Consider the following 25989-nt stretch of genomic DNA (forward strand, 5'->3'; position numbering starts at 1 on the left):
AAACGATAATTAAGTACTATTTAAATAATATAAAATAAAGATTAAATGAAGTTGGATCAATTCTTTTATTCTTGTATTTTACAATGAACAGTAAAGTTAAGACACTAAATCAACTCATAAAATTAATCCAAACTTCACTGTGCGCAATGCTTAGAGTAAAAATATTTTAAACGTTGTTAAACATGCATCGACTACATTCCTGTTAAAAAAATAAGCAACATTGACAGAACATGGAATAAAACAAAACTATTTAATGGATATGCGGGAGGAGGTGAAATTGATCCATGAGGTTGGTGTGGCATTACTAGATTATATAGCAAACAATAAAGCAAAGATATGTAAAAACAAATGTATTACGACCATCACATCGTGAAAGACCAAATGGGTCGGAAGAATTTGCAATGGAAATATATGCTAATAATAATGTGATGCAGAGTATTTTGCCGTCTCTAAATTCTGACGCCCGGTGCGACTACACTGATGCACCAGCATCGGCGCCAGCCCTAAAAATAGAATTGAGAAGAATGCAACGCACCTAAGATGAAATTTGAGTTAAGAGTTGTTTAGTTTCAGATCACAATTTCTCTATTGGCTGTAAAAATATTTCGGTATTGGCTGAAAGGTTTCAATTTCCAAATTCAAATCTTATTCGCCGAAGTGTTAATTTCATGTGCCTGCATCATTACATTAACGCAAACTGAAATCACCGAAATAACTAAACTCTAATAATCGAACTGCATTGTCTAAAGCATCTTTTTTTTTTTTTTTCCCCAATTTGTCAAGGGCGCCCCACACATTTGTTATTCGCAATATAAAATCATAGATGAATTGTGTTGAAATGGGCCTAAAATAATAAAATTCCACTTTGCTGGTTTTAAATACTACGGTATTTGGCTGTAAAGTAAATACGAAACGTAGCTACACTAGATCCACGTCTTAATTCATCATTTAGAATTCAACTGCTCTGATACTCCAAATACACGATATTTTCATTGCCAGTCTAGAAGAGAATACTGTGAATAGAATTATCTATTGCTGTAAATAGAATCTATTATTTCCATCAAATCATATGATAAATTATTATTTTCCTCATTTTAGTGCATTAATTATCATATTCATTTTAAATGAAAGCTTATTGTATTCATACCTCCTTTCACTTGCATTTTACTTTTGGAGCACAATATTGGTACTTTTTCTGGCAACACAGCTCCGTGCCGGTTCAAAGAGCAGACACCTTTGATTTCGTGTATTGAATTTTGAGATAAGTTTTTGGTTATTTTGTAGGTATGTAAATAAATATTACCGTGCTTCGTATTGCTTTAATTTTAAAAATCTGAAAATTATTTTTGACAACGTTTTCATCGTATATCATTTTTATTACGGACATTTGCTTTAATATAATTATTAATTTTATGATGTTTAAAATTTCCACCGCCTTTTGTGTTATTTTATTATTAGTACTGGGCGTTATCTATGCAAAAGCTTGCCTCAAGGTTGAGATTAGGAAATGCTTACTTTTGAAAATCTTATTTTGAATTACGTTTTGGTTATAATTAATTATTTCAGTTTTATTGGTGATACTTGTCATGTTAACATGGAAAAAATATCAGGTCATTTAATGAACAAAGAATTATATCTGCAACCTGGAGTGTAATTTTTGAAGCTGAATATTTAACGCTTTGGTTTTTAAATATCTTTCAGAAGAAGAATATTTGTATTATGTTTGAAATGAACAAAATATGAACATTTGATTTCAAATTATTATAAATCAATAGAAAGTTTAAAAGTCATAATTGGATGACACTGGTAATTGGGAAGGGGAAAGATTATTACTGTTTAACACTAAGATACTGTAAGTATGCCTATTTTAATTCTTGATTTCTAGTTATTATTATTTTAAAAACTAAAGTTGACTGAAAATTCATTGTGAATGAAGGAATGTAATCAAGTCTTCAGATGTCCTTTTTTTATGAAAGGTATATTTAGTTATATAATCAGTCATGAAATAAGCATACATTGTTCATGTCAGTTTTCTAAAGTGTTTATAGATTAACAGAGAACCTACAAATAACTTGGCATAAGTCCAAAATTTGCTAAAATACATCTTCTAGGCTATCTCTTAGATAAAAGGTACTTTATGATTTTCTGCATCTCCACCTAAATGTTTTCTACCATTTGCAATTTGTACACATTAGATACATACTGCAAAAAAATAAAATGAAGAAAGAAAACGAACTATAAGCAGTAAAACTGAAATGAATGAATTTGAGATGGATAAAAGAAGTTGATAGTAAAAAATACTGTGAAAAACTATGCAACACATTGTTTCTAATTATTATAATATAAATTTTGAAGAGATATAATTTAATGTATTTTGATGTAATAGGATTAATGTATAAGTGTGCAAAATATCTTTCAAATCAACACTTTATTCGTTATCATTGAAAATGAAAAACAAACAAATTAGATGTCTGATCTCAAATAACCAATTAAATTATTGGCTTCTATAGCCTACAGTAGGCACTATTTATATTATGGATTATTGTACATAGTATTTGTGAATTGCAGATATAGATTCAAACGTATTTATTTAAATTTTGAAAATTGTGAATGATACTGGAAATGAGGCAGCTGGCACAGCCTTTGGCTGCCGTGTGTGCTCCTACTCTGCGCTGAATCTTGAAACCAGGACAGATATTATTATATCGATGCCATGCATGAGTGAGACAATTGGATGGTGCTGCCGTTGCCATGCCACCCATTACTGAGAACCGAGTAGAGAGCTAAGAAATTCAGCGAAACTTCATTTTTAGTGGTCACGGAAAAATTTTCCTTCATAGGCTATAGCCTATTTAGAAATCCCCAATTGTTCTACTATATTGAACTTGTCAATTCTATATATTTTAACAGTAGTAAATAGTTATAGCAAGCAGTAAATTATTTTTCTACTTTACTATTATAGAGCATAGCTTCCATAAGCCATTAAATTATGAAAAACATGAAAGTAATTGCCATTAATTGATATGAGGAAATTTATCTTATCAGCTTTCCAAAAATAACTTGGTGAATCTTCTGATTATGGTAACTTGGCGATTTTTTGGTGAAAATTTGGCGACTAACCCTGCTACAGCAACCCGCTAGTTTTTTTTGGGGGGGACGCCATTTTGTTTTTACAAAGTAAAGGCTATTTTTTTTTTTTTTTTTTTTTTTTAACTCAACATTTTTTCCAATAATCTGCTAGCCGAATTACGCTTATGCTAGAACTTTTATGGTACAAAAGTGCTTAATCATGACAAAGATTAGGTGCGAAATTGGGAGAAAGTGTGGAATCGCCCACTGCTTGCCGCGTTTTTAAGAATTGCACATACTCGGTATCCTTGTACACGTTGACCTATTTTCACTTAAAAAAAATCCCATAACTGCACAAAAATGGCATTGCACATACTCTTGACTTTATCCATGTACACATCGACCTATTTTCACTTAAAAAGTCAACGAAAATTGACACAAATCCAATTCTTCTTACTCTTGTAAAAAGTGCCAAACAAGTAAGTGGGTGATTCTGCACTTTAGCAGCGAAATTGTTTCTAAGTGCTTATTAGCTAAACTCACGATTCCAATTTTCCGGAAAATGTCACATTACATGTCTCATGATCTCTCATTTCTCTGAGACAAAATAATCTGTGATTCGAACTGTGTACTTCTCAGATTATTGCTGAAGTCTTAGCTAGTAACCTTTATCGCCTTACCAAAATGTTACCAAACTACCTGTTATCATATTCCAAAGATTAGCCAATAACTTATTATATCTTGTCAAATTATATATAAAACTTAAACTGGAAATATACTAAATGTGTAGAAGTATGGATAATGGTGAAGTAATTAATCAGTCTACCATTTTTAGTTAGTTATCCGTTTTTAAGATGGTTTCACTAAAATTGCTTCTGTTTTTTTTTTTAATGCCATCTGCAGTATTGTTAGTCAGTTCTGCAGTACCATATGACGTTCAAATGGTGATAAAACTTAAATAATTGAATTGCGTTGGAAGATTTTGAACCTAATTATCTACACAACATTTGGAATGCCACACTGCAGACTTGTGTCTGTCAACCTGTTATCTGTAAGAAACATGAAGATTCATTAATAACAATAAGGACTATTGTTTGGTAACTAAAAACTGCCAATTTAAGACCTGCTTCTGCTTTTTTTTTAATTGGAAGGAATTTAATTTTAATAATCAAATTAAAAATTTAATAGGCTATTTAATTAACTGATGGAATCATTTTTATTTATGTATTTTTAATTATTTATATTTATTTTTATATTTAAAAATAGCACTTTATTTGCTATTATCTAAGAAATAAATAATTTGCTAAAATTATATACTACATCATTATTGAAATATAATTTGTAATTTCACCTTTCAAAACTAGAAAGAGATTTGGCTTACTTAAAACTAATGGCATGATTGTGCGTGAAGGAAAAATCGTAAGAGGCAATGGGAAATCTAGGTAGGTCTGATGTATATCTCCCATGATGCAGATTTTTGTAGGATTTTGAGGCATTTTGTAAAATTGTCTTGAACCATCATGCTGTTTTTCAATTAAAATCATATTTTTTTGTAATCAAAAGTCAAGGTTTGTCAGTTGTTTTGACTGGCTGAAAGTGTGAAATATGATGCTCTGGCTGCTTAGACTGAAGTATATCTCCCATGATGCAGATTTTTGTAGGATTTTGAGGCATTTTGACTGACTGACATTTAAAACTGCCTTGAACCATCATGCTGTTTTTCAATTAAAATCATATTTTTTTAGACATTTCATGAAATAAACACTGCATGCTTTATACTTCCATCTGCCACCTCTTTTAGTGAAAAGCAGTTTTAAATATTTCTTATTAAACTAGTACAAGTCCTTCTTAAAAATGACATAATTAAAATAAATGTCCTTAAATAGGGAATATCTTGTACCTTAATATTTGAATAATAGAATTTTTTAATAGAAATTTAATATAAGTAGTCATTTTAGTTACATGTATTGGAGAACTTTCCATTTCTTATATACGTTTATGATATTCCAGTTATATTTCTTTTACACAAATATTGTTTTTTCTCATCAAATATCATTTTTTAAGATCTTAAAAATTTTCTATGTTTTATTAATTTTTTTAACATTTTTCAGTATTACCTAGACCATGGAGGAAAAGGTTGATGGCTTATCAAGTATTGTTGAAGAATGGAATGAGTTGAACAAAACATTCCCTGAACTGGAAGTAATTTTTAAACCTTATTTGGAATATACCATTATTTGACATGTATTATGATATCTTATTGTCAGTAAATAAAAGTGGTACTAGTTTAAAGTAAAGAATAAGGAATATAAAATTAGCTTAAAGTATTAGTATAAATTTTGACTCCAATGCGAAAGGCATAATTTTCTTGTCTTTTATAGCTTAGCTTTATACTTTTAACATAATTTAAATATAATGAGTATTTTTTATGTTAACTGGACTATAGAGACAATCCTTGCAATCTTACATTTCCAAAATTTAAATAACCTACAAATTTCAGTCATTTTGTGTAGTAAAATAATTGCAAAGCATTCACTCTAACATTAAAGATGGATTTACAAACACATCTAAATAATACTTTGCTTTATACAAATAGTTAAAGCATGTTGATGCTTTGAGGCAGAATTGAAAATTGCAATAAATTTCGAGAATAAGAAAGCAGTTTACCAGCAGCTTACAGAACAGCAGACAACATATAAAGTCAGATTACCTAAAATCACAAGATAAATTCTATCCTAATATCTGACACAATAAATTTCTAAAATTAATTACCTAATATACCAAAAGTGAAACACACCAGATCAGAAGTTTTCCTGCTTGTGTCAGCTATACAAGAGGAATTTGCTTTAGAGTGAGACAGCTGATGCCATTCCTTCCTTATTTTAAATTATCATTTTATTTAAAACTTCTCTCATTCACTTATTCTGGTAGAAGCAGACAAAATGACAGGAGTACAGAACATATTTTAACGTAAACAAAAAGTGTTGGTTAAAATTAATCTTGTAGTAAGCTTTTATAAAAACTATACACAATTTTATTTCCTTTTAGCCTGCATTATGTTACTGTCTTCTTGAAATTCAGGAAATGTGCAGGATTTCAAAAAATTTTCCTTTATTACTAAAAATAACATGTGAAGAAACTATCATTCACAGGCATAAATTTTACATCAGCAACTAATCAAAGCCTAATATGCCACCAGTTTCTTTCACATAAGAATTCTTCTAAACAGAGGCCTTCCACCTTGCAGAAAAAATTAACGGTACTGTTCTGTTATGGGGACTAGATTCAGAAATGTATGTCATACACATATACATGCATATATGAACACATACATTTATACATACATACACACATTTCTGAATCCGGTCCCCTGATAAAAGAACAGTACCAAATCAACATGCAAATCAGATATATTAATCAGTTGCTAGTAATTCAGTTTTGAAAATGGATCAACTTCAGTTTTAGGAAATTTCCACAAAACTCTATATTTCTGCTTAGAGCTTAGTATCTGTTTCATTTAAGAAATAATAACATATACATTTTAATTTTTTGCTGCGTAGTATAGCTGTGATATCTTAAGTTTATGAAGTATAAGCTCACAAATGCACTGATTTGTAATACAATAGGCTGTTATTACATAAGAAGGGATAAATATTTCACCAATCAGTTTTAAGAAAATATTAATGCTGTTTTAAAAAACAGGTACTTACATATTATGTTGTTGATCATGAATCTTTCACCAAGCAGCATGATTTAGCTCTAACTAGGCATAAGCATGACATACACAAACAGTTTAACTCATGTAACAAACTCATAACTTCTGCACTTTCATTTCACATAACCCCGACTAATTCACAGTATATTTTATTCTTGATACGAATTTCTGTTTTTACACACAAAGGTATAAATTAACTGTTTTTGCAATATTTTTTCCTTGCATTTTGAAAAGCATTTGAAGGTTGTAAAATCTCATTTGTGAACACACTTTGGTTCATTTGCAGTTGTCAAGATAATTAACATTTGTTTGGTGGAAAAACAGCTACATATGGTTGACAAAATACATAATAGATGGAACAATCACCTATGGGAAGTTTGTACTCCTAGCGTTCTAAGCAGACTTTCCTGTAAAATCGGAGGTTCTAATGAAGCAGTAGAAATTGAAGAAAGCCCTTTTGCGAAGTGCAAAAACGAAGTAGGTCAAATGATTCAGCAGCAGTGGCTGTTTTCCAAAGTGTACAGAGGGACTGATATTTTATTGTAAGAGCTGCAGAAGGAAATGTCTCAAAATTCTGCAGCACAATTCGCATAACTTTAGCTGCATCTGTGTGAACTTTCATGGTTTGGTGGTAGCCAACTTTCATGATCAATGAGATAATATGCAAGTACCAAAAAACATAAGGTCAGAGTCACTTATGTTTTACTCAGATTGGTGTCTGTACATTCCATGTGCCAGTGTTTGGAAATGTGGTTTCAGTTTTTATTTCCTTAAATATTAGCCTTAAATATCTACTTCCAATTACAAAGTTTCTCAAAACAAGTAGAATATTTTCTGAACATAATTTCAGCACTTGAGATAAAATGATTTTAAAAATGTTTATTACATACTAGATAGTTAAATAGAAAGTATTGTGTATTTTATAAACGCAAAATTCACTAAAATATAAGCAGGCTATAATATGTTGGGTCAGTACTAGGACTATTTTGCTTTATTTGTTTCACTGATTGCCAAAGCAAACTTGATGTGTGAACTTTAAAAAAAAAAAAAAAAAAAAGAGAGAGAGAGAGAATATTTAAGTTGAATCAAAAATATATGTTAAAAAGTGATCTAACTCGTTAAATTTGTTTCATGATAGCTTCATGAATTTTACATGTAAAATTATGGAACTTTTTATGTTTGATCAAATAAACCATAATGAATGTTTTACTATGGGCTCTCTTTAATACTTGTAAAAATTTTAATTTTGTATTTTAAAAACTAGTCTACTTTAGGGCTGGAAATATTTTCATGAAGTTATGTAAATAAGAGACTTCGTAACTGAGTAGGATCACAACATAAGAAAATAAAGTATTTGCGCTATCTATAAATATGATATGTAAAATAAAATTTCATTTATTAATTTTATGCTAAATTATAATTTTAATGATTTGTATGTGATAAATGTTTGTTCAAAAATTAATTTTTGTGTGTGTGTGTCATAGAATATGCAAAAATCATGTTCGAAAACTGTATCAGCCTTTAAAAAAGCAGAAGCTGAATTCAGAAAAGCTATCACTCATCACATGAAAGGAATCACTCGCATTTCAGAAGCATTAAAATGGTAAAATATTATTTTATAGCAGGGTTATTTTTAAATGTATTTTAATAAAATATTTTGGTAATGATTGTCTAATTAGCCAGGACTACTGTGTATTTTAATAATCCATACTGATTCATTCAGTATTTGATAGTGTTTTTATACAGTACAAAGTCTGTAATCCGGACGTCCATTATCTGGAATGATCTATAATCAGGACCTCAAAGCCACAAACTTTAGTGATGCGCATACATTACGCATGCATGTAATGTATGCTTTACGCATGTGCACGTTGAAAGAAATGTTTAATAAAGTAAACAAATAAATATAAGCTTTTTTTTTGTTTTGTTTTGTAAAATTTGATACCCTTTAGATCATAATTGCTCTTTATTCCATAAATTACAGTTTCATATATTTAATTGTATAATTTCTGCATGCCATCTTACCAGATTTAAATTGATGACCTATAATACGGAAAACCCCTAATCCAGAATTGTCAAAGTCCCAACGAGTCCGGATTATGGACCTTGTACTGTATAAAATTGTGTAGATATGCATATATTTTTTATACATTTTTACTAGTTAAGTTATACTACATTTGTGTAGTTATGTGTATATTTACACTACATTAGAATTAAAAAAACTTGAAAAATTAATTACTTAAATTAAAACTTGAAGAATTAAAAAATCAGTGGTTGAGTAACAAAAGTTATAAATCTGTGCTTTATTATTTTTTATGTTTTATTAATTTTGCTTATATATGAGAATAGAAATCAGTGCAGGTTCAGTCCTTTTACACATATTTTTTCCTTCATTGCTTTAGAGGTATAAATAATGGCTATGTTTTCTTTACTATTCTTTTCCTTGAGGGATAAGTCCAAGTAGCTCGTATGCAGTAATATTAAGAAAATATTGAAACGTAGTAAAAATAGAAAATAGCTTTTCTACATTACTGTGACTAGTAACTATTGGTATTGTAGTGCATTATGTATAAATGAAATTTATTCTATTTTTTTTTTTTTTTATTTAAGTTAAATTCTCTAAATACATATTTCATACTAAAGGTACTTTTTAATATTCTCATATTATAAAGCACTTCTGTTAAATTAAATTTGCTGCTCATATTATAAAGCATTTGTAATAAAAAAAAACCTTGTTTTTCATTAATATGTGAGTAGCTGTCTAAGTACTAGTCTATGTTAATTTTACTATGTCATCACAAAATTTCTTTTGTTTTCAAATCAAAGTTTGTTTTTTACTAATTATATTGTTATTGCTGAGGCGGAATGACTTTGTCAAAAGCACATGTTTAAATATGGTCTTTTTAACTCACAACTGCATAGCATGTGTTGTGACATAATTTTTGGTTCAGCACATCGCTGAGAATGGAGAACCCAAACATTCATTTTATGCTCTTTCATTAAAAAAAAAAAAAGAAAAGAAAAGAAAAAGGTACTAATCAGACTGCTCATAAAATTTATGCAGTGTATGGTAGAAGTGCTGTTTTTGATGATACAGTTTGAAAGCAGTTTGTGAAGTGCCATTTGCACTTCAAAAGCAGATTAGTACAGTCAAAAGTCGTTAATTCGGACTCGTCGGGACTTCAGCGATTCCGGATTATAGATCATCAGTTTAAATCTGGTAAGATGGCATGCGGAAATTACAGAGTTAAAAATATGAAACCGTAATTTATGAAATAAAGAACAATTATGATCTAAAGGGTATCAAAATTTACAAAAAAAAAAAAAAAAGCCTAATATTTATTTGTTTACTTTATTAAACATTTCTTTCAACGCGCGCATGCGTAAAGCACACATTACGCATAGTCAAAGTTAGAAAATTGCAACCAGAAAACTATTTGATGTGTATTCGTGATATTTATAATGAATTTGATTTAAATCATATCGAAAACAATGTACATCGAAATGAAATACTACATTTAGTAATGAATTATAAGCGGAATAAAATAAAAACATCTGTCCTGAAGATGAGGATATGAGGATAGTGCTGACATATCAACTTCCAGTTCATTGCGCACCGCAACATCCGTCCACCCCCCCCCTCCCGCAGAGCAGCGTGAAATTGATAAACAGATTTCGGAATGGTTAGAGAAACAAATCACCTCTCTGTCACTTTCTTCATGCCTTTATCCATTTTTTGCAGCAATTCCACTTTTTGCTTAATGGACATCGAAACATGTTTTCGCTTTATAGATCCTTCGGCAGCTCCAGAATCGGAAATTCTATTTGACATAATCGAAAGTTCAAGCTTACTTTCGTAAAATTGCTCTAACAGTCTGCAAAAAATAATAAGCTGGATCTGATTAGAAGATTAAGGAACAACGCAGTCTGCAACATTAACTGAAATAGATAATTTTAGCTTAGTTTATACCATCCTTTATACATTAAACGTGCATCGTAATTTATGAAATAAAGAACAATTGTGATTTAAAGGGTATCAAAATTTACAAAAAGAAAAAGCTTAATATTTATTTGTTTACTTTATTAAACAATTCTTTCAACGTAAGTTGTTTAAGTTGCTTCGTTTCATGTGATAATACTTTCTCTTTAATTCTATTAAACAGACATAATTTTTTGTTTAGTTACAAAGTTCCGCTGTTCAAGTCCTATAATTACTTTAAATCATATCAAAGACAGAACATCGAGATGAAATACTACATTTAGTAAGGAAATATAAGCCAAATAAAATAAAAACATCTGCCGTGAAGATAAGGATAGTGCTGACAGATCAAGTTCCAATTCATTACGCGCCACAGCGTCCCCCCCCCCTGTCGCAGAGCAGCGTGAAATTGATAAACAGATTTTGAAACATACTTTCGCTTTGTAGATCCTTTACATATTAGTAAATATATATCAGAAATTTTATTTGACATAATCGAAAGTTCAAGCTTACTTTTATAAAATTGCTCTAACAGTCTGCAAAAAATAATAAGCCGGATCCAATTCAAAGATTGAGGAACAACGCAATCTGCAACATTAATTGAATTAGATAATTTTAGCTGAGCTTATACGGTCTGTCATACATTAAACGTGCATGCACACATGCATATTTGCAACTGTAAAGGTCTTTTGTGCACGCGTAAACGCCTATGCGCATGCATCCGACGCATGCGCATAGAAAGTTTGTAGCTTTGAGGTCCAGATTATAGATCATTCCGGATTATGGGTGTCCGGATTATAGATCATTCCGGATAATGGGTGTCCGAATTAATGACTTTTGACTGTATCAGAATGCTTACCATAAGCATAGTTAAAAAAAAATCAGTTTCAATATGCAAATAAATCAACACACTGCCTGGTTATGAAATTTATTTGCAACATATTGCCCATTTTAAATTACTTTCAAAATGAGAGTTCAACATTAGTATTACTCAGTCAGTTGTAGAAAACAGTTCTAAAAACAAAATGTAACAGGGTTGGCACAAAAATATGCAAAATCAGATATGCGCTTTAGCACTGCCTAACAGCCAAATCTACACAACACACTGCCCCTGGATTAACAGTCACTATTGTCAACATCATTAAAAGAAAATAATTAATTCAAAATATAACAAAATTCAACATTTTCAAAGTAGGTATTTCAATATCTTGGATAACAATAAAATACCACTAAGGTATACTTACTTACAGTATGCAAAGAAATATTCAAATTCAAAATGCAATACAAAGCTGAAATCTAGAATAATAAAAATAATAAGTGAATTATATGAATAAATAAAATGAAAAAAAAATGCAAGTAATTTTATGACTGTCCTTTCAAATATTGATCCATTAATCCAGTTTAAATTTTTATATTTATTGAATTGGTCTGTTTACAAGTCCTGTTGGTGTTTGAAGCACACAGAATATAACCTTTGAATAACATCCTAAATATAGCTTTTTAATGTATCTTCACTTCCAAAGATGCTTCGGCAACATTTTGTCATGGATCAGCACTACATCACCAACTTTAAATGATGAGGATTCTGATTGAGTGACTCGATATGCAGTATAGAGCTGTAACAGATATTCTTTTCTCCAGCAGTTCCAAAAGCAGTTAATAGCTCGCTGTTACTATTTTATTTATTTATTTGTTTATTTGTAAGCATTCTTATGTTGGATTCTGATCCAGTGATTACAGGTGCCAGTGACAACCATCCTGTGTAAGCAAGGACCCATTAAAAGATGTTCTTGCTGAAAATCTAAGTTATACAATTGAGGAACTATCAGACAGAATAAATTTAAGAAATACAGTATATGGTGATCATTTGAAGAAAACCGAGTGTGCAAGCTGCTACAATGCGTGGCCATCCCATACTTTGACAGAGCAGAATATGCCTGCTCATATTTTGGCATTTCATTCTTTATTGGAAAAAAATAAAGAAGCACCTTTTATAAAATAGCTTATTACTGGAAATGAGAAGTAAATACTGTACAATAATATTGCAAGGAAAAGATCCTGTAGTAAGCCAAAAGAATGTTGTTTGTAACATCAAGAAAGGGCTGTATCCCCAAAATGTAATGTTTAAAATATAATAGAATTACAGTGTAATTGTACAATAGAATGAATAGTTGAATTAATTGAATAGTTGCCACCAAATCAAACAATGAATCTGAAAAATACTGCTCTCAAATAGCATTTTTAAAAGCAGAATTAGAAACAGTGTCCCAAATTACCCAATCGTTGAAGTGTTATCTTCCATCATTACAGTATGTCAGACAGAAACTTAACTGAGTTTGGCTGAGATGTTTTTGTCATCCCATCTGCCCCATCCCAATGTTCCTCCTTTCCATATCTTAGGCCACTTCAGAATTGTCTGAATGGCCTGGAGTTCACCTTCTTTAGAACCTCTCAAACAGCACATCGATAACTCCTTTCTAAATAAACCTAATTTTTAAAAAAGGAATTTTCTAATGGCATGTGTTTATTGAAACTATTTTTTAAAAAATTCAGTGGCACAACAGTCCTAGTGGGCCATGGCCTGCAGTGCCCTTTTTCTGCTTTCTTGACCTTTGGGCCTCGGAGTGCATCAGAATATGCCCTAGGCAAGTGGTCAGCTTGTTGCTGGACCTGCAGTGTTTAGTCCCCAGGCAAACTTGGTACTCATTTTATTGACCCACTTAAGGGATGAAAGGCCGAGTCAACCTTGCTCAGCCCGGTGATCGAACCCCAGACCTGTGGTGCAGCTGTGCGACATGCTAGCCACCGGGTGATCATTGAAACTATTTAATGACTAATATATGTAGGTTGAGGCAAAAGTCATGGCAACTTTTTTTTTTTTTTTTTTTTTTTCTTGAAGTCCGGTTGGAAAATGTGACATATACATTCGAAAGGACAAGGTCTTAACTACGTGTGTGGACAATGAATAGCACTGTAATATCGTAATACACGAATTTATTACGGTAGTATACAGGGCAGTATGGCCTTCACCGTGCAAAAGAATGATAACACAATACACATAAAGTTGACATGACAAACCTGGGCCTAAAGACCCTCAATGTAGTCCCCTGCTACTGTCACCACACGTTTCCAACGATGTGGGAGGCGCTGAATACCATCAGGCTCGGCATTTGCTGCACCATGTGTGAATCGGCATTTGCTGCACAGCATTAGCAATGTCCTCTCATGTTGCAAACCGCCTACCACATATTGGTTCCTTAATCTTGGGAATGAGATCAAATTCACAGGGCGAAAGGTCAAGAGAGTACGATGGGTGCTTCAATTCTTCCCATCCCCAATGTCGGAGTAGCTGCTGTATACACTCTGCTTTATGTGGTCTTGCATTGTCGTGCAGAATTATTGCACTGCCCACAAGATCCGGGCATTTATCCTGAATGCCATGTTGTACCTGTCGCACCAGGAACTTCCTGTGTGTAAGTACTGTGCAGTCACTGTTCTGCCATGGGGAACAAAGTGGCAATCAATGACACCCCTGACATCATATGCAACGATCACCATCAATTTGACTGGGGAAAGATTCTGACGGACCTTCTGCTGCCTTGGTGATCCAGGATGTCGCCACTCCGCAGACTGACGTTTCAGTTCTGGTTCGTATGCCCTGGCCCAAAATTCATCGATGGCAATTATTCGTGAAGAATTTATCGCCATCCTGTTGCAGCGTGCAAAGTGGTTGGAGCATATTGCATAGTGCACCCACCTTTGAACTTCTGTCAGTGCATGTGGTGCCCACTGTAAAGCGATTTTGCATAGCTGTAGCTCATTATGCAATATCCTGTGGACGGTGTGTTTCTCGATGCCACTTGCCCTCTCTAACTCCAGTAACGTCCATCGTCTGTCTTCATCCATGAAATGCTCGATGACGGCACTTGCCAATTCAGTCCACACACTCACCAGTTGTCTCAAACGTTGCTCATCACTGGTTGACACACGTCCATACTAAAATTTTCCTACCCATCGTGCTACTGTACAATATGGTAGGGCATTAATCCCAAGGGCTTCTACTAATTCACTGTGACATTCCATCGTATTTCTCCCTCAGAGAACGGCTATTTTGATGTAAGCGTGCTGCTCAACACAGGTTACTTCCATCTCGCACGACACAGAGATTTCAGAGCCCTCGCTGCCACAAAGGCATCTGTTGTTCTGCATACACACTATGCCTGCAGAACTTCTACATGACACATATACGTTTTGTGATCCATTCACATATCTACAAGAAAAAAAAATAGTTGCCATGACTTGGCAACATGTCAGTTGCCCCAACCCTCGTATGTTGACAGAAGTGTTTTATTGTATTGTGGCAATGATTAAACTTCATCTTAAGTTATCATAGTTAATGATAAACTTAGAATAAAATTGTTTTAAATTTTTACTTTTGAGTTTGCATCATCATAATATGTTTCCTTTCTTCTGTAGATATTTTTAACTCGTAAATAAATGAATCTATTTCTAAATACAGTACAAAGTCTTTAATCCAGACGTCCATTATCCGGAATGATCTATAATCCAGACCTCAAAGCCACAAACTTTTTTGGGGGGGTATGCTTTACGCATGCGCGTCATGCATTTACGCATGTGCGTTCAAGCATGCGCATGCGCGTTGGGAGGATGTGTCTCCAGATAAGTAAAGAAAAGTTTGGCATGATTTGTGGCCAGCTGCCGTATTTCATTGTGAGGACGATGAAGATGATATCTGCGAATTTGAAGGTTTTCGGACATCACAAGCTAAAGTTGAAATTTTCCAGTTATTGGATTTTGTAAAGAAATGTGGAGAAGTGGTAATAAGTGAAGATGATATAACAGAAGTTTTTTATTGCGACGACAATGCCCTAATCATCAATCAATTAACGGACGGCGAAATCTGTAGTATGGTTCTAGATCCAGAAAATACCGTATCCAATAGGTGGAACTTTGTAATTGAACAAGAAATTATGTCTGTTAATAGAATTAAAGAGAAAGTATTAGCACAAAAAACGAAGCAACTTAAACAACTTACATTGAAAGAAATGTTTAATAAAGTAAGCAAATAAATATTAAGCTTTTTTTTTTTTTTTTTTTTTTTTTGTAAATTTTGATACCCTTTATCTCATAATTGCTCTTTATTTCATAAATTATGGTTTCATATTTTTAATTGTATAATTTCTGCATGCCATCTTACCAGATTTAAATTGATCTATAATACGGAATCGCCGAAGTCCAGATTATGGACTTTGTACTGTAGTATGAATTTAACAGGTAGCCTCAGAACATAAACTACTTCAGCACAAAATTTCCGCTGTCCTGCGCAACAAAATAATTTACTATCCCCTATTAAATATGAAATTGACAAATTAATAAATTATGATCTAAAATTTGTATACAGTCAAAAGTCGTTAATTCGGACACTCATAATCCGGAATGATCTATAATCCGGACCTCAAAATTAAATCTTTCTGCGAATGCGCCGCATTGACACATGCGCATAGGCGTTTTACGTGTATGCGTAAGACCTTTACTACTGCGCATATGTGTGTGCGCAAGCAGAGAATACATTTTCACGTGCGTGTTTAATGTATAACGAACGGTATAAGCTAAAATTATCTAATTATCTATTTCAGTTAATGTTGATGATTGCGTTGTTCCTTAATCTTCGAATTGGATCCGGATTATTATTTTTTGCAGACTGTAAGAGCAATTTTATAAAAGTAAACTTGAACTTTCGATTATATCAAATAGAATTTCCGATGCTGGAGCTCCAAAGGATCTACAAAACCAAAAGTATGTTTCGATGTTCATCCAACAAAAAGTGGAATTGCTGCAAAAAATGGATAAAGACATGAAGAAGGTGACAGAGAGGTTAGTGAAAACGAAAAAATTTCAGTTGACAAGTTAGTCGGTATTCTCGGTACAGCAATTACGGGACTTGAACAGCGGAACTTTGTAACTAAACAAGAAATTATGTCTGTTTATAGAATTAAAGAGGAGAAAGTATTATCACATAAAATGAAGCAACTTAAACAACTTACATTGAAAGAAATGTTTAATAAAGTAAACAAATAAATACTAAGCTTTTTTTTTTTTTTTTTTTTTTTTGTAAATTTTGATACCCTTTAGATCATAATTGTTCTTTATTTCATAAATTACGGTTTCATATTTTTAATTTTAGAATTTCTGCATGCCATCTTACGAGATTTAAACTGATGATCTATAATCCGGAATCGCCGAAGTCCCGACGAGTCCGGATTAATGACTTTTGACTGTATATGTTTCTAATACATGAGAGAGAAAGTATTTTTAAAAGAGATTTAATTTTAGGTACTAAAGACTTTTTTTAATTGTTATGAAATAATTTTTTTTAAGAAATATAAAAATAAAATTTTAAATATTGCAGATTTAGAGCTCTGAATTGTAAATGTAACATTACAGATATTCAAATTCATACCAAGTATTTCAATACCATCGACAGCATATAATACAGTCAAAAGTCTTTAATCCGGACTTTGGCAATTCCAGATTATCGGTTTTTCCGGATTATAGGTCATGAGTTTAAATCTGGTAAGATGGCATGCAGAAATTATAAAATTAAAAATATGAAACCATAATTTATGAAATAAAGAGCAATTATGATCTAAATAGTATCAAAATTTACAAAAAAAAAGCTTAATATTTATTTGTTTACTTTAATAAACATTTCTTTCAATGCGCGCATGCGTAAAGCATACATTACGCATAGTCAAAATTAGAAAATCGCGATCAGAAAACTATTTGATGTGTGTTCGTGATATTTATAATGATGAGGGATTTGATTTAAATCATATCAAAGATGGAGTACATCGAGATGAAATACTGCATTTAATAAGGAATTATAAGCCGAATTAAATAAAAAATCTGCCCTGAAGATAAGGATAGTGCCGACAGATCAACTTCTAGTTCATTGCTTGCCACAACGTTTCCTCCCCCCGCAGAGCAGCATGAAATTGATAAACAGATTTCAAAATGGTTAGGGGAACAAAGGATATTTCTTTATCCATTTTTTTGCAGCAATTCCACTTTTTGTTTGATGGACATCAAAACATGCTTTCGCTTTGTAGATCCTTTGGCAGCTCCAGAATCGGAAATTCTTTTTGACATAATCAAAAGTTCAAGCTTACGTTTATAAAATATCTCTAACAGTCTGCAAAAAATAATAAGCCAGATCCGATTAGAAGATTAAGGAACAATGCAATCTGCAACATTAACTGAAATAGATAATTTTAGCTTAGTTTATACCGTCCATTATAAATTAAACGTGCATGCATAAACATATTATGCGCATGCGTAAACGCATATGTGCATGCATAAAGGTATTACGTGCTCGCATAAACGCATTATTCGTTTACGCATGCGCAGAAAGTTTGTAGCATTGAAGTCCGGATTATAGATCATTCCAGATAAGAGATTTTTGACTGTAATGACGTACATTTTATTAATCACAATTAATCTTGTGTAAAATTATAAGCCTGTTAATGATGAATACCAAGTATTTCACTATCACCTACAGCCTATAATAATAGCATACATGAAATTAATTACGATGAATCATATACTCCCTCTGCCCCAAATTAGTTGCTACATTTGAATAATTTTGTACTGATTATTGAGACTGAAGATTTTATGATTTTGTTTGAACATTTTTCAGAGTGTTACGTTATCAGTGAACAACTTTACTTACTAAGCATTCCTTCCTTAAATCAAAACCAAATTAGTTTAAAAAATCCAGGGTTCACACACCCTTAAGCCACACCCCATTTTGTAGAGACTCTTCCATCAGTAATCGCACAAAACTATCTTCTAGCTAATGAATTGTGAATTCAATGATTTGTCTTGTCTATACGATACAGTTTACCTTAAAAAGTCTTCTAAGAAGACATCCCTTCCCTTAGGCAGACAGCTCTTGAGGTTTTGCTTTAATCATATAAACCTTCTGATTTACTGGTGGTAGAGTTCTTACAGAATGGGGCGTGGCTTAACAACGAGCGAACTCTGTACATTTGCTTCGATAAAATTGTCCCAAAATAAGTCCTACTTTTGGGGAATGTAAAAACTGAGAATGAAAACCTAGTATGCAGCATTACATTCATTGTAGTACATTGTATAATGTTACTAATGTCGATCTATAAACTACATTAAAAGTTATTTTTGACTCCACCTATTTGAAATGTAACAACAAATTTGGGACGAAATTTTCGACTTAAATGTAACAACTAGTTTGGGACGAAGGGAATATAAAATTTTGTGACTGCTAGTGCTGAATATTAAGTATTTTAATATCATTGGCAGCATATAACAAAACATAAAGCCATATTCCATAAAATAAAAAGTATTATCTCTATTAATTACATATATATATATATATATATGGATACTGCAGGAATCTCCATTACATCAAGTAAAACCACAAAACACTCAGCCAGGTAAACACAAATTCTTGTATAACATACTGATATATGACACTAATTAAAGTGAGATGTGCACTATAAAATTGTGAAGCTAGTACAAACAGTATTCAAATATTCCTGGATCAAAGATAACAAATAGGAGATCTAAAAAGTAATAAATTTCGTAAAAAAGGTAATGCAATTATCATTTCTTATAAAATATTTGTATGCATGGATGCATTCTTGTTTGCATTAAACTGAATTGCATTAAATTCACTTCTCAAAGTGTTAACAATTGGAAAAAATTAAACATAAGTCATATATATAGTAGTTTAAAATATCATTTATGTAGAAAACAGGGATTATCTTCATTATGATAGAAAATTGTGTGATATTTTTATAGCATGAAGATGAAAAAATGACATGAAACTGAACATAAGAAGCTTGTTTATATACAAAAGCTGAGGAAAAAAAGCATTTTAAAAATATTTTAAAGCTTTAAAATTTTATGTCATGATGGCTTTAAGAAATTTTGTACTATGAATTTGTATTAAATCCATATTACACTTAACTAATTGAAATGCTATCTGTCCACGAGTGATATGTCTGTAATAATCATTTAAATACAATCGTAAAAAATTTGTTAAGAGGAAGAAAACTTTTCAGTATGGTATGCAACAAAATACCATTCTGTATTACTATTAGCAAACAGTTATACTTTTTAATAAAATATACCTTTAGTTATTAATGAGCTACTTTACAAATGTTGAATGTATGTGAGAGCCACCTAGAGATGAATTTCACAAAACCCACTGGAAACTGGGAACAGGAATCTCATCCTGATTGACAGGCCTTGGTAATGTAACTAGGTAATATTATGTACTCTCTTTTGAAAGTCGTGATGTGTAATTTTCAATATAATATGTTGTATTAATGTTTTAGTTATAAAATGAAACTTTTCTCAATATCTGTTAAAAATGTATAAATTTTCATTTCATTTTTCATTAATTTTATTTATTTATTTTATTTTATTTTATTTATTTATTTATTTTATTTTTTTTTTTTTCTCTTTTTTGGTTTAGCTACATGGTAATGGGAAAACTTTTGGTGCCCATTTTGCTGAATGCATTTATAAAGTTCTAGTCTAAACTGGTAATTTTCATTGGAAGAGACTGCTAAAACTGGTATTAAGTAAAATGGTCACTCTATTTCTGTTAGTCCCAGCAGCGGCTGAGCGGTAAAGTCACTGAACTCTGGCAGTTCAGTCCAAATTTCGAATCCCACGAACAGACAGGCTGCATCGGTGTTTTCATGGTTTTCTCCATGTGTAACATGTATACGAGCTAGTTTTCCTTAAAAAGTCCTAGACAAAAATATGCCTTCCCTTAGGCAGATAGGCCTCTGGCTTTACTGTAATTACATAAACCAAACCTACTTCTGTTAGGTGGTTGCAGGCCACGAGGTATGAATTCCCGTGCCAGAGCCCTATCTCAGATTAATAAATATGTGATGCCTAATGTGTAAATAGCATTCTGAGGGTGTAAATAGCATTTTAGAAGAAAAAAAAGTAGTTCCAGTGTTGTGAGGAGTAGGGCAAAAGAGCGAGACTCATTGTCGGCCAAATGTCCTGTCGACTAAGTGTCCATGTCGGTTAAATGTCCTGTCGGCTAAGTGTCCATGTCAGCTAAGTGTCCCTGTCGGCTAAGTGTCCATGTCAGCTAAGTGTCCCTGTCGGCTAACTGGTGTTGGTTAAGTGTCCCATCAGCTAACTGTCCGCGACCATTCAGAAACATATATTAGAGCCATATTACAACAACATGTTGTAAAGGTTGAACCCTTAAGATTTCATTCCAGAAAATTAACACCTTCTGAATGTAAGTACATCACTTTGATGAAGACCTTTTTGCAGTTTATTCATCAATTAAATTTTGGCCCATGATCGAAGCTCAAGATTTTGGGATATTCACAAATCATAAACCTTTTTATTTATGCCCTACAACAAAACATGGTAAGGCAACACCTCATCATATTCCTCATTTAGAATTTATATCACAGTTCATTACCGAGATAGTGAGAATCACACACTCACTATCACTGATATACATTTCAAGAAGTAATAATACAGTAGCAGATGCCTTTTTCAAGAATTTCAGAAATTCAATCTCTTTAAGCTATTTATTATGATGAAATGGCTCATGCTGAGGAAAATGATAGCAAGTTGCAAACCCTTCTCAAAAATAATACTGGTCTTGTTTTAAAGCAATTAAATTTCCCTTTAACAAATCTTCCAACTTGTGATATATTTATTGTGAAAGTGAAAAGCTTATTATTTCAAGTCTTAATTAATAATAATAGATAATGATATAAATGTTGTAATGATATTCTGAAGATACAATTGTTCTTTTGGAAAGTGTTTCCCTCCTTCCCCACATTTTGAGCCATCATGGGGGAAACTAAAATATGCTTCTGTGATGAATGTTTGGATTTTTCGTTATTTTGAAAAAATGAAAGAAAGAAGTAATAATGAGAACAAAGTTTAGCAGTGATGAATTATAAATAGTGATTGGGGGGATAAAAAATGTTTCATGTGAAAACTAACAGAATTTTAGAACTAAGCCTTCAAGCATTAACTTTTATGTTCTTTCAGTATTAGGCCATCATCTGAAAAAGAAAGAAATGATGTAAAAGATTTGAAAAAATCCATAGCTGTGAGAAACGAAGACTTACGGTCCATGTTGTCTACTTTACCAAAAGAGAGCGGGTAATCTTTAATCTGTATTAAATTTTGATATGGTATTAATATACTTTAATTGTAATGTTGAAATTTTTTCTTTTTGATTTAACTGTTGTTAAAGTTTAATTTTATAGTTTGAATGGGAAAATAATTTGCCTTATAGATTTTGGATCTGTTTAGCAAAATTGAGATCTTTATTATTAATTTCATTTTGAATATTGCAAATGCTTTATAAATGCTTTCATGCTGAAATTCTGTGAAATGTCATTTACCCAATTTAAAATGTGAAAGTTGTGCATAGCATGAGATAATTATTTTTCTGTATGCATAATTTTCTATTTATAATATGTGATTTAATATTTAGTGAATAAAAATAAAAATGTGTTATCTAGCCAATATGGCTTATTTAATATATTTCAGGAAAACAGAGGAAAATCTGATTCTCAACTTTATAACATTGTAAATTTTTATAGATGTGATGCCAGCATATGCGTTTGTTACATAGGTATCTTTGGCTCAGTGAAATATGTCTCGCGTCATATTTGTGTAACCTTCTTATTTTCTCATAGTACAAATCTTCTGAAAGAAAGATTATCACGGGTAAATCATTATCTGAGAGAACTTAGCAGAATTTTTCTTCTCTTGTTAAATATTGTTGGTTATTATATTATGCATTTCTCTTGTTAAATATTGTTGGTTATTATATTATGCATAATAAAATGTCCCCAATAATGCCTCTACAAACACAGGTAGTTAAGAAAAATAATAATAATTAATAACAGAATAATTTTTTCTATTTATTATTTATAAAAACGTTTTTCAAAACTTCGATTATTAACATAACAACTGGAAAAAATTATTATATTTGTTGTTACGAATTTGGTATTTAAAAAGCTAATGTTAGTGCAATTATAAATTAAATGGTTTTATTTCTTGCGCAGTGCAGCGCGTGACGAATATTAAAAGAAAGCTAAGCCGGAAAATTGAAAATACAAGAGCGCGTGCATTAAATAAATAAATATCTCTTTTTGATTTCGAGAAAGTACTGGAAAATTCTAGCGCGTGATTTTAAAATTTTATAAAAGGAGGAAAACATCTCAGTTTGTAGTTGTTGCTTAGTTTGTTGTTGTTTAGAAAAACTGCTCTTGTTGATTGTAGCGAATTCGCGGATTAGCGTTCTTTAGCTGTTTTGAATTACGTTCTATTAGACATTTGAGTAGTTAAAAGATAACTACTGTGAGATATTGTAATACTGCATGATAATTTGAGAAAATTTAAGCATTTTTTTGTTGTGATAATAATAAATTTTTGTTCATTTTTCATCGAACTTGTGCATTCATTTCATAACGAACCCGCACGCACGCAACAATTTTTGGTGTCAGAAGTGGGATTTGAATGCCAATAACAAGAGCAATGGAAGAACAATTCAGGCAAATGATGACTGCATTTGCTGCTTTCCAAGAAAAGATGGAGGGGGCCGTCAACTCCGTTAAGGAAGAAATGAAATTGGGCCAGGAATCCGTTAAGGAAGAAATGAAATTGGGCCAGGAATCCGTTAAGGACGAAATGAAAGCCGTTCAAGCTGGTCAAGAAGAAATGAAAAGAGAAATTACCTGCGTAATAGAAAATAAATTTGAAGCTATAGAAGGCAGAATTGACACAGTTGAAAATAAAGTTGGACAAATTGAAAAAAAAGTTTCTTCCGTAAGAGATCAAATTGAAGAAAGAGTTTCTTCGGTGAAAGAAGAAATAGAAGAAAAAGTTTCTTCTTTAAAAGAACATATAGAAGGGAGAGTTTCTGCTGTGGAGGAACGAATTGAAGGAAGAGTTTGTGCCGTCCAACACCAAATCGAACAACAAATTGATGATAGGGTTTCTGCAGTAGCCAAAGAAGTGGATATTTTAAAGAAATTCGTAGCGACGGCAGGGAATAATAGTGATGGTTTTAAATTCTTACCGATGCCTACTCGTCCATCTCTGAAGCTATCCACATATGATGGGAAGACATCCTGGCAAGCGTATAAAACACAATTTGCTATAGTGGCGGATGCGAATGGATGGGATTCCCAAACTAAGGCCTGTCATCTCGCTGCTTCTCTGAGAGCAGACGCAGCGGATATCCTGCAGACACTTCCAGAAAACCAAAGACTTGACTTCGAAGCTCTATCCAGCGCATTGGAGCTGCGCTTTGGCGAGAAATGTTTAAAGGACTACAGCAGGCTTCAATTAAAATCCCGTCAACAGAAGCCCACCGAATCACTCCAGGAACTCGCCACGGATGTTGAAAGGCTGTCCCACCTCGCATTTACGGAGTGCCCGAGAGAAACGAGGAAAATTCTGTCGCTGCAATATTTCATCGATGGCATCCGGGACCCTGAAATACAGAAAGCACTGCGAATGGCAGATGTAAAGGATGTAAAAAGCGCTCTGTTGTACGCCGTGAAATTGGAGGCAGCCCAGCAAGCAACTCTTAGGGATCGCTACCCAGTCAGAGCTGTGCGAATCCACGACCCAGGGGACCAATTGATGGCTCGTTTAGAAGATTTATCCAGACAAGTCGATGCTTTGATACGGAATAGCAGTGAGAACAAAGTGGCTGTAAGATGTTGGAGATGTGGTTCTGAAGGTCACCTACAACAGCATTGCAGAACACCCCAGGGCACGGATAATGAAACGGATGAGTTGACAAGACCAGTGAATGCTTTAAGACGGAATAGTGGTGAAACAAAACCGACCCTAAAGTGCTGGAATTGCGGTGTTGAAGGCCACCTACAAAGGAACTGCAGAACTCCCCAGAGCACGGAAAATAAGGCATACGATTTAAACAGACAATTAAATGCCACGGGAAGGAAAAGGACTGACAAGAAACCAAAGTGCTGGAACTGTGGAGCTGAAGGCCACGTACAAAAGAATTGCAGAACACCCCAGGGTACGAAAGTTGAGACAATTTCTGAGCAACGACGCAGGAAACAAATTAATGACCATATCAAGGAACGGAGGTTGCCAGATAATGAAAAACCCTGTTTTAAAGCGCTTAAGATCTCTATAGTGAGTGGCAACAATAACGGACTGGCCATCAATGGGAATATCGATGGAGTTCCTTGCAATATGATCATTGACACAGGAGCTAATGTTACCATCATTAGGAAAGATTTAGCTGAACAGTTTAAAGATAAACTTATTTGGACGCCATCCTGTGTTACCCTTCAGACTGCGTCTGGTGACAAGATCGACATAACTGGGAAGTTAAACGTAAACATCACGTTTGGAAGTGCCGCCTACCATCACACGGCATATGTGGCGGATATTACAGATCCATGCATACTCGGATTGGACTTTTTAAGGAAATACAATTTTTCCTTAGATTTCAAAAACAATAAGCTGCTTTCAGCATCTGATGGCATGATTATCCATCCTCAAAAGGGATCCTCGCCTGGAAATGTCGACGCCTTGTCCGAAAGATCGAGCTCGGGAAGCTGCCGAAATCATACCAGGGTCGAAAAGAAACTCAAGACTACCAGCTATTCTCCATCCCAGAAGCTCTTCGGTCGAGACCTTCGTCTGCCTTGTGACCGCCTGTTTAGTCGCCCTACGGATGCGCCTTCATCGCCTGAGGAACACATCCAAGATGCCCAGGCCCGGTTTGAGGGGATGCACCGTTCTGCACGAAAGCGACTCAGCTTGCCGACGGAGAAAATGAAGACCAGATGCGACACAAGAGCTACTAGACAGAGATCCAACAAAGGAGACAAGGTGTGGTTGTGGAACCCAATTCAACGAAAAGGACTGAGTCCTAAATTACAGTCACCTTCGGATGGTCCATATACAGTACTGAACACAAATGACGACGTGGTTCGGATCCGTGAGTCTTCGAACTCTTACAACAGGTTAGCTTATTACTATGGCCATAGTACATAATGTAAATAATTGTAAATAGTATCAGACCATGGTCTTTTTTGTTTTTAAATGTGTATTTGATTTGTTTTGTATTTAGTATTTGATAGTATTTGATTTGTTTTGTATTTAGTATTTGACA

General features: G+C 32.9%; 1 protein-coding gene across 4 annotated transcripts in view; it reads left to right on the forward strand.

Moving 5' to 3' along the window:
• Positions 1-1204: 1204 nt before the first annotated feature.
• Positions 1205-25989, forward strand: part of LOC118186868 (transmembrane protein 120A-like) — an 86239-nt gene continuing 61454 nt past the window's right edge. For 3 of the 4 annotated variants that reach the window (XM_035357039.2, XM_035357042.2, XM_035357041.2), the window contains exons 1-4: positions 1205-1284; positions 5181-5271; positions 8269-8387; positions 21867-21980. In XM_035357039.2, the coding sequence (XP_035212930.1) occupies positions 5194-5271; positions 8269-8387; positions 21867-21980 (311 nt within the window). In that variant the 5' untranslated portion in view covers positions 1205-1284; positions 5181-5193. Of the gene's footprint in view, positions 1285-1378; positions 1853-5180; positions 5272-8268; positions 8388-21866; positions 21981-25989 lie in introns of those variants that run through there. The other variant, XM_035357040.2, reaches the window with a different exon arrangement.

The sequence above is a fragment of the Stegodyphus dumicola genome, chromosome 7 (assembly GCF_044657685.1).
Source record: "Stegodyphus dumicola isolate Sdum_Otavi_A_Nest chromosome 7, ASM4465768v1".
In the NCBI taxonomy this organism is placed as follows: domain Eukaryota; kingdom Metazoa; phylum Arthropoda; class Arachnida; order Araneae; family Eresidae; genus Stegodyphus; species Stegodyphus dumicola.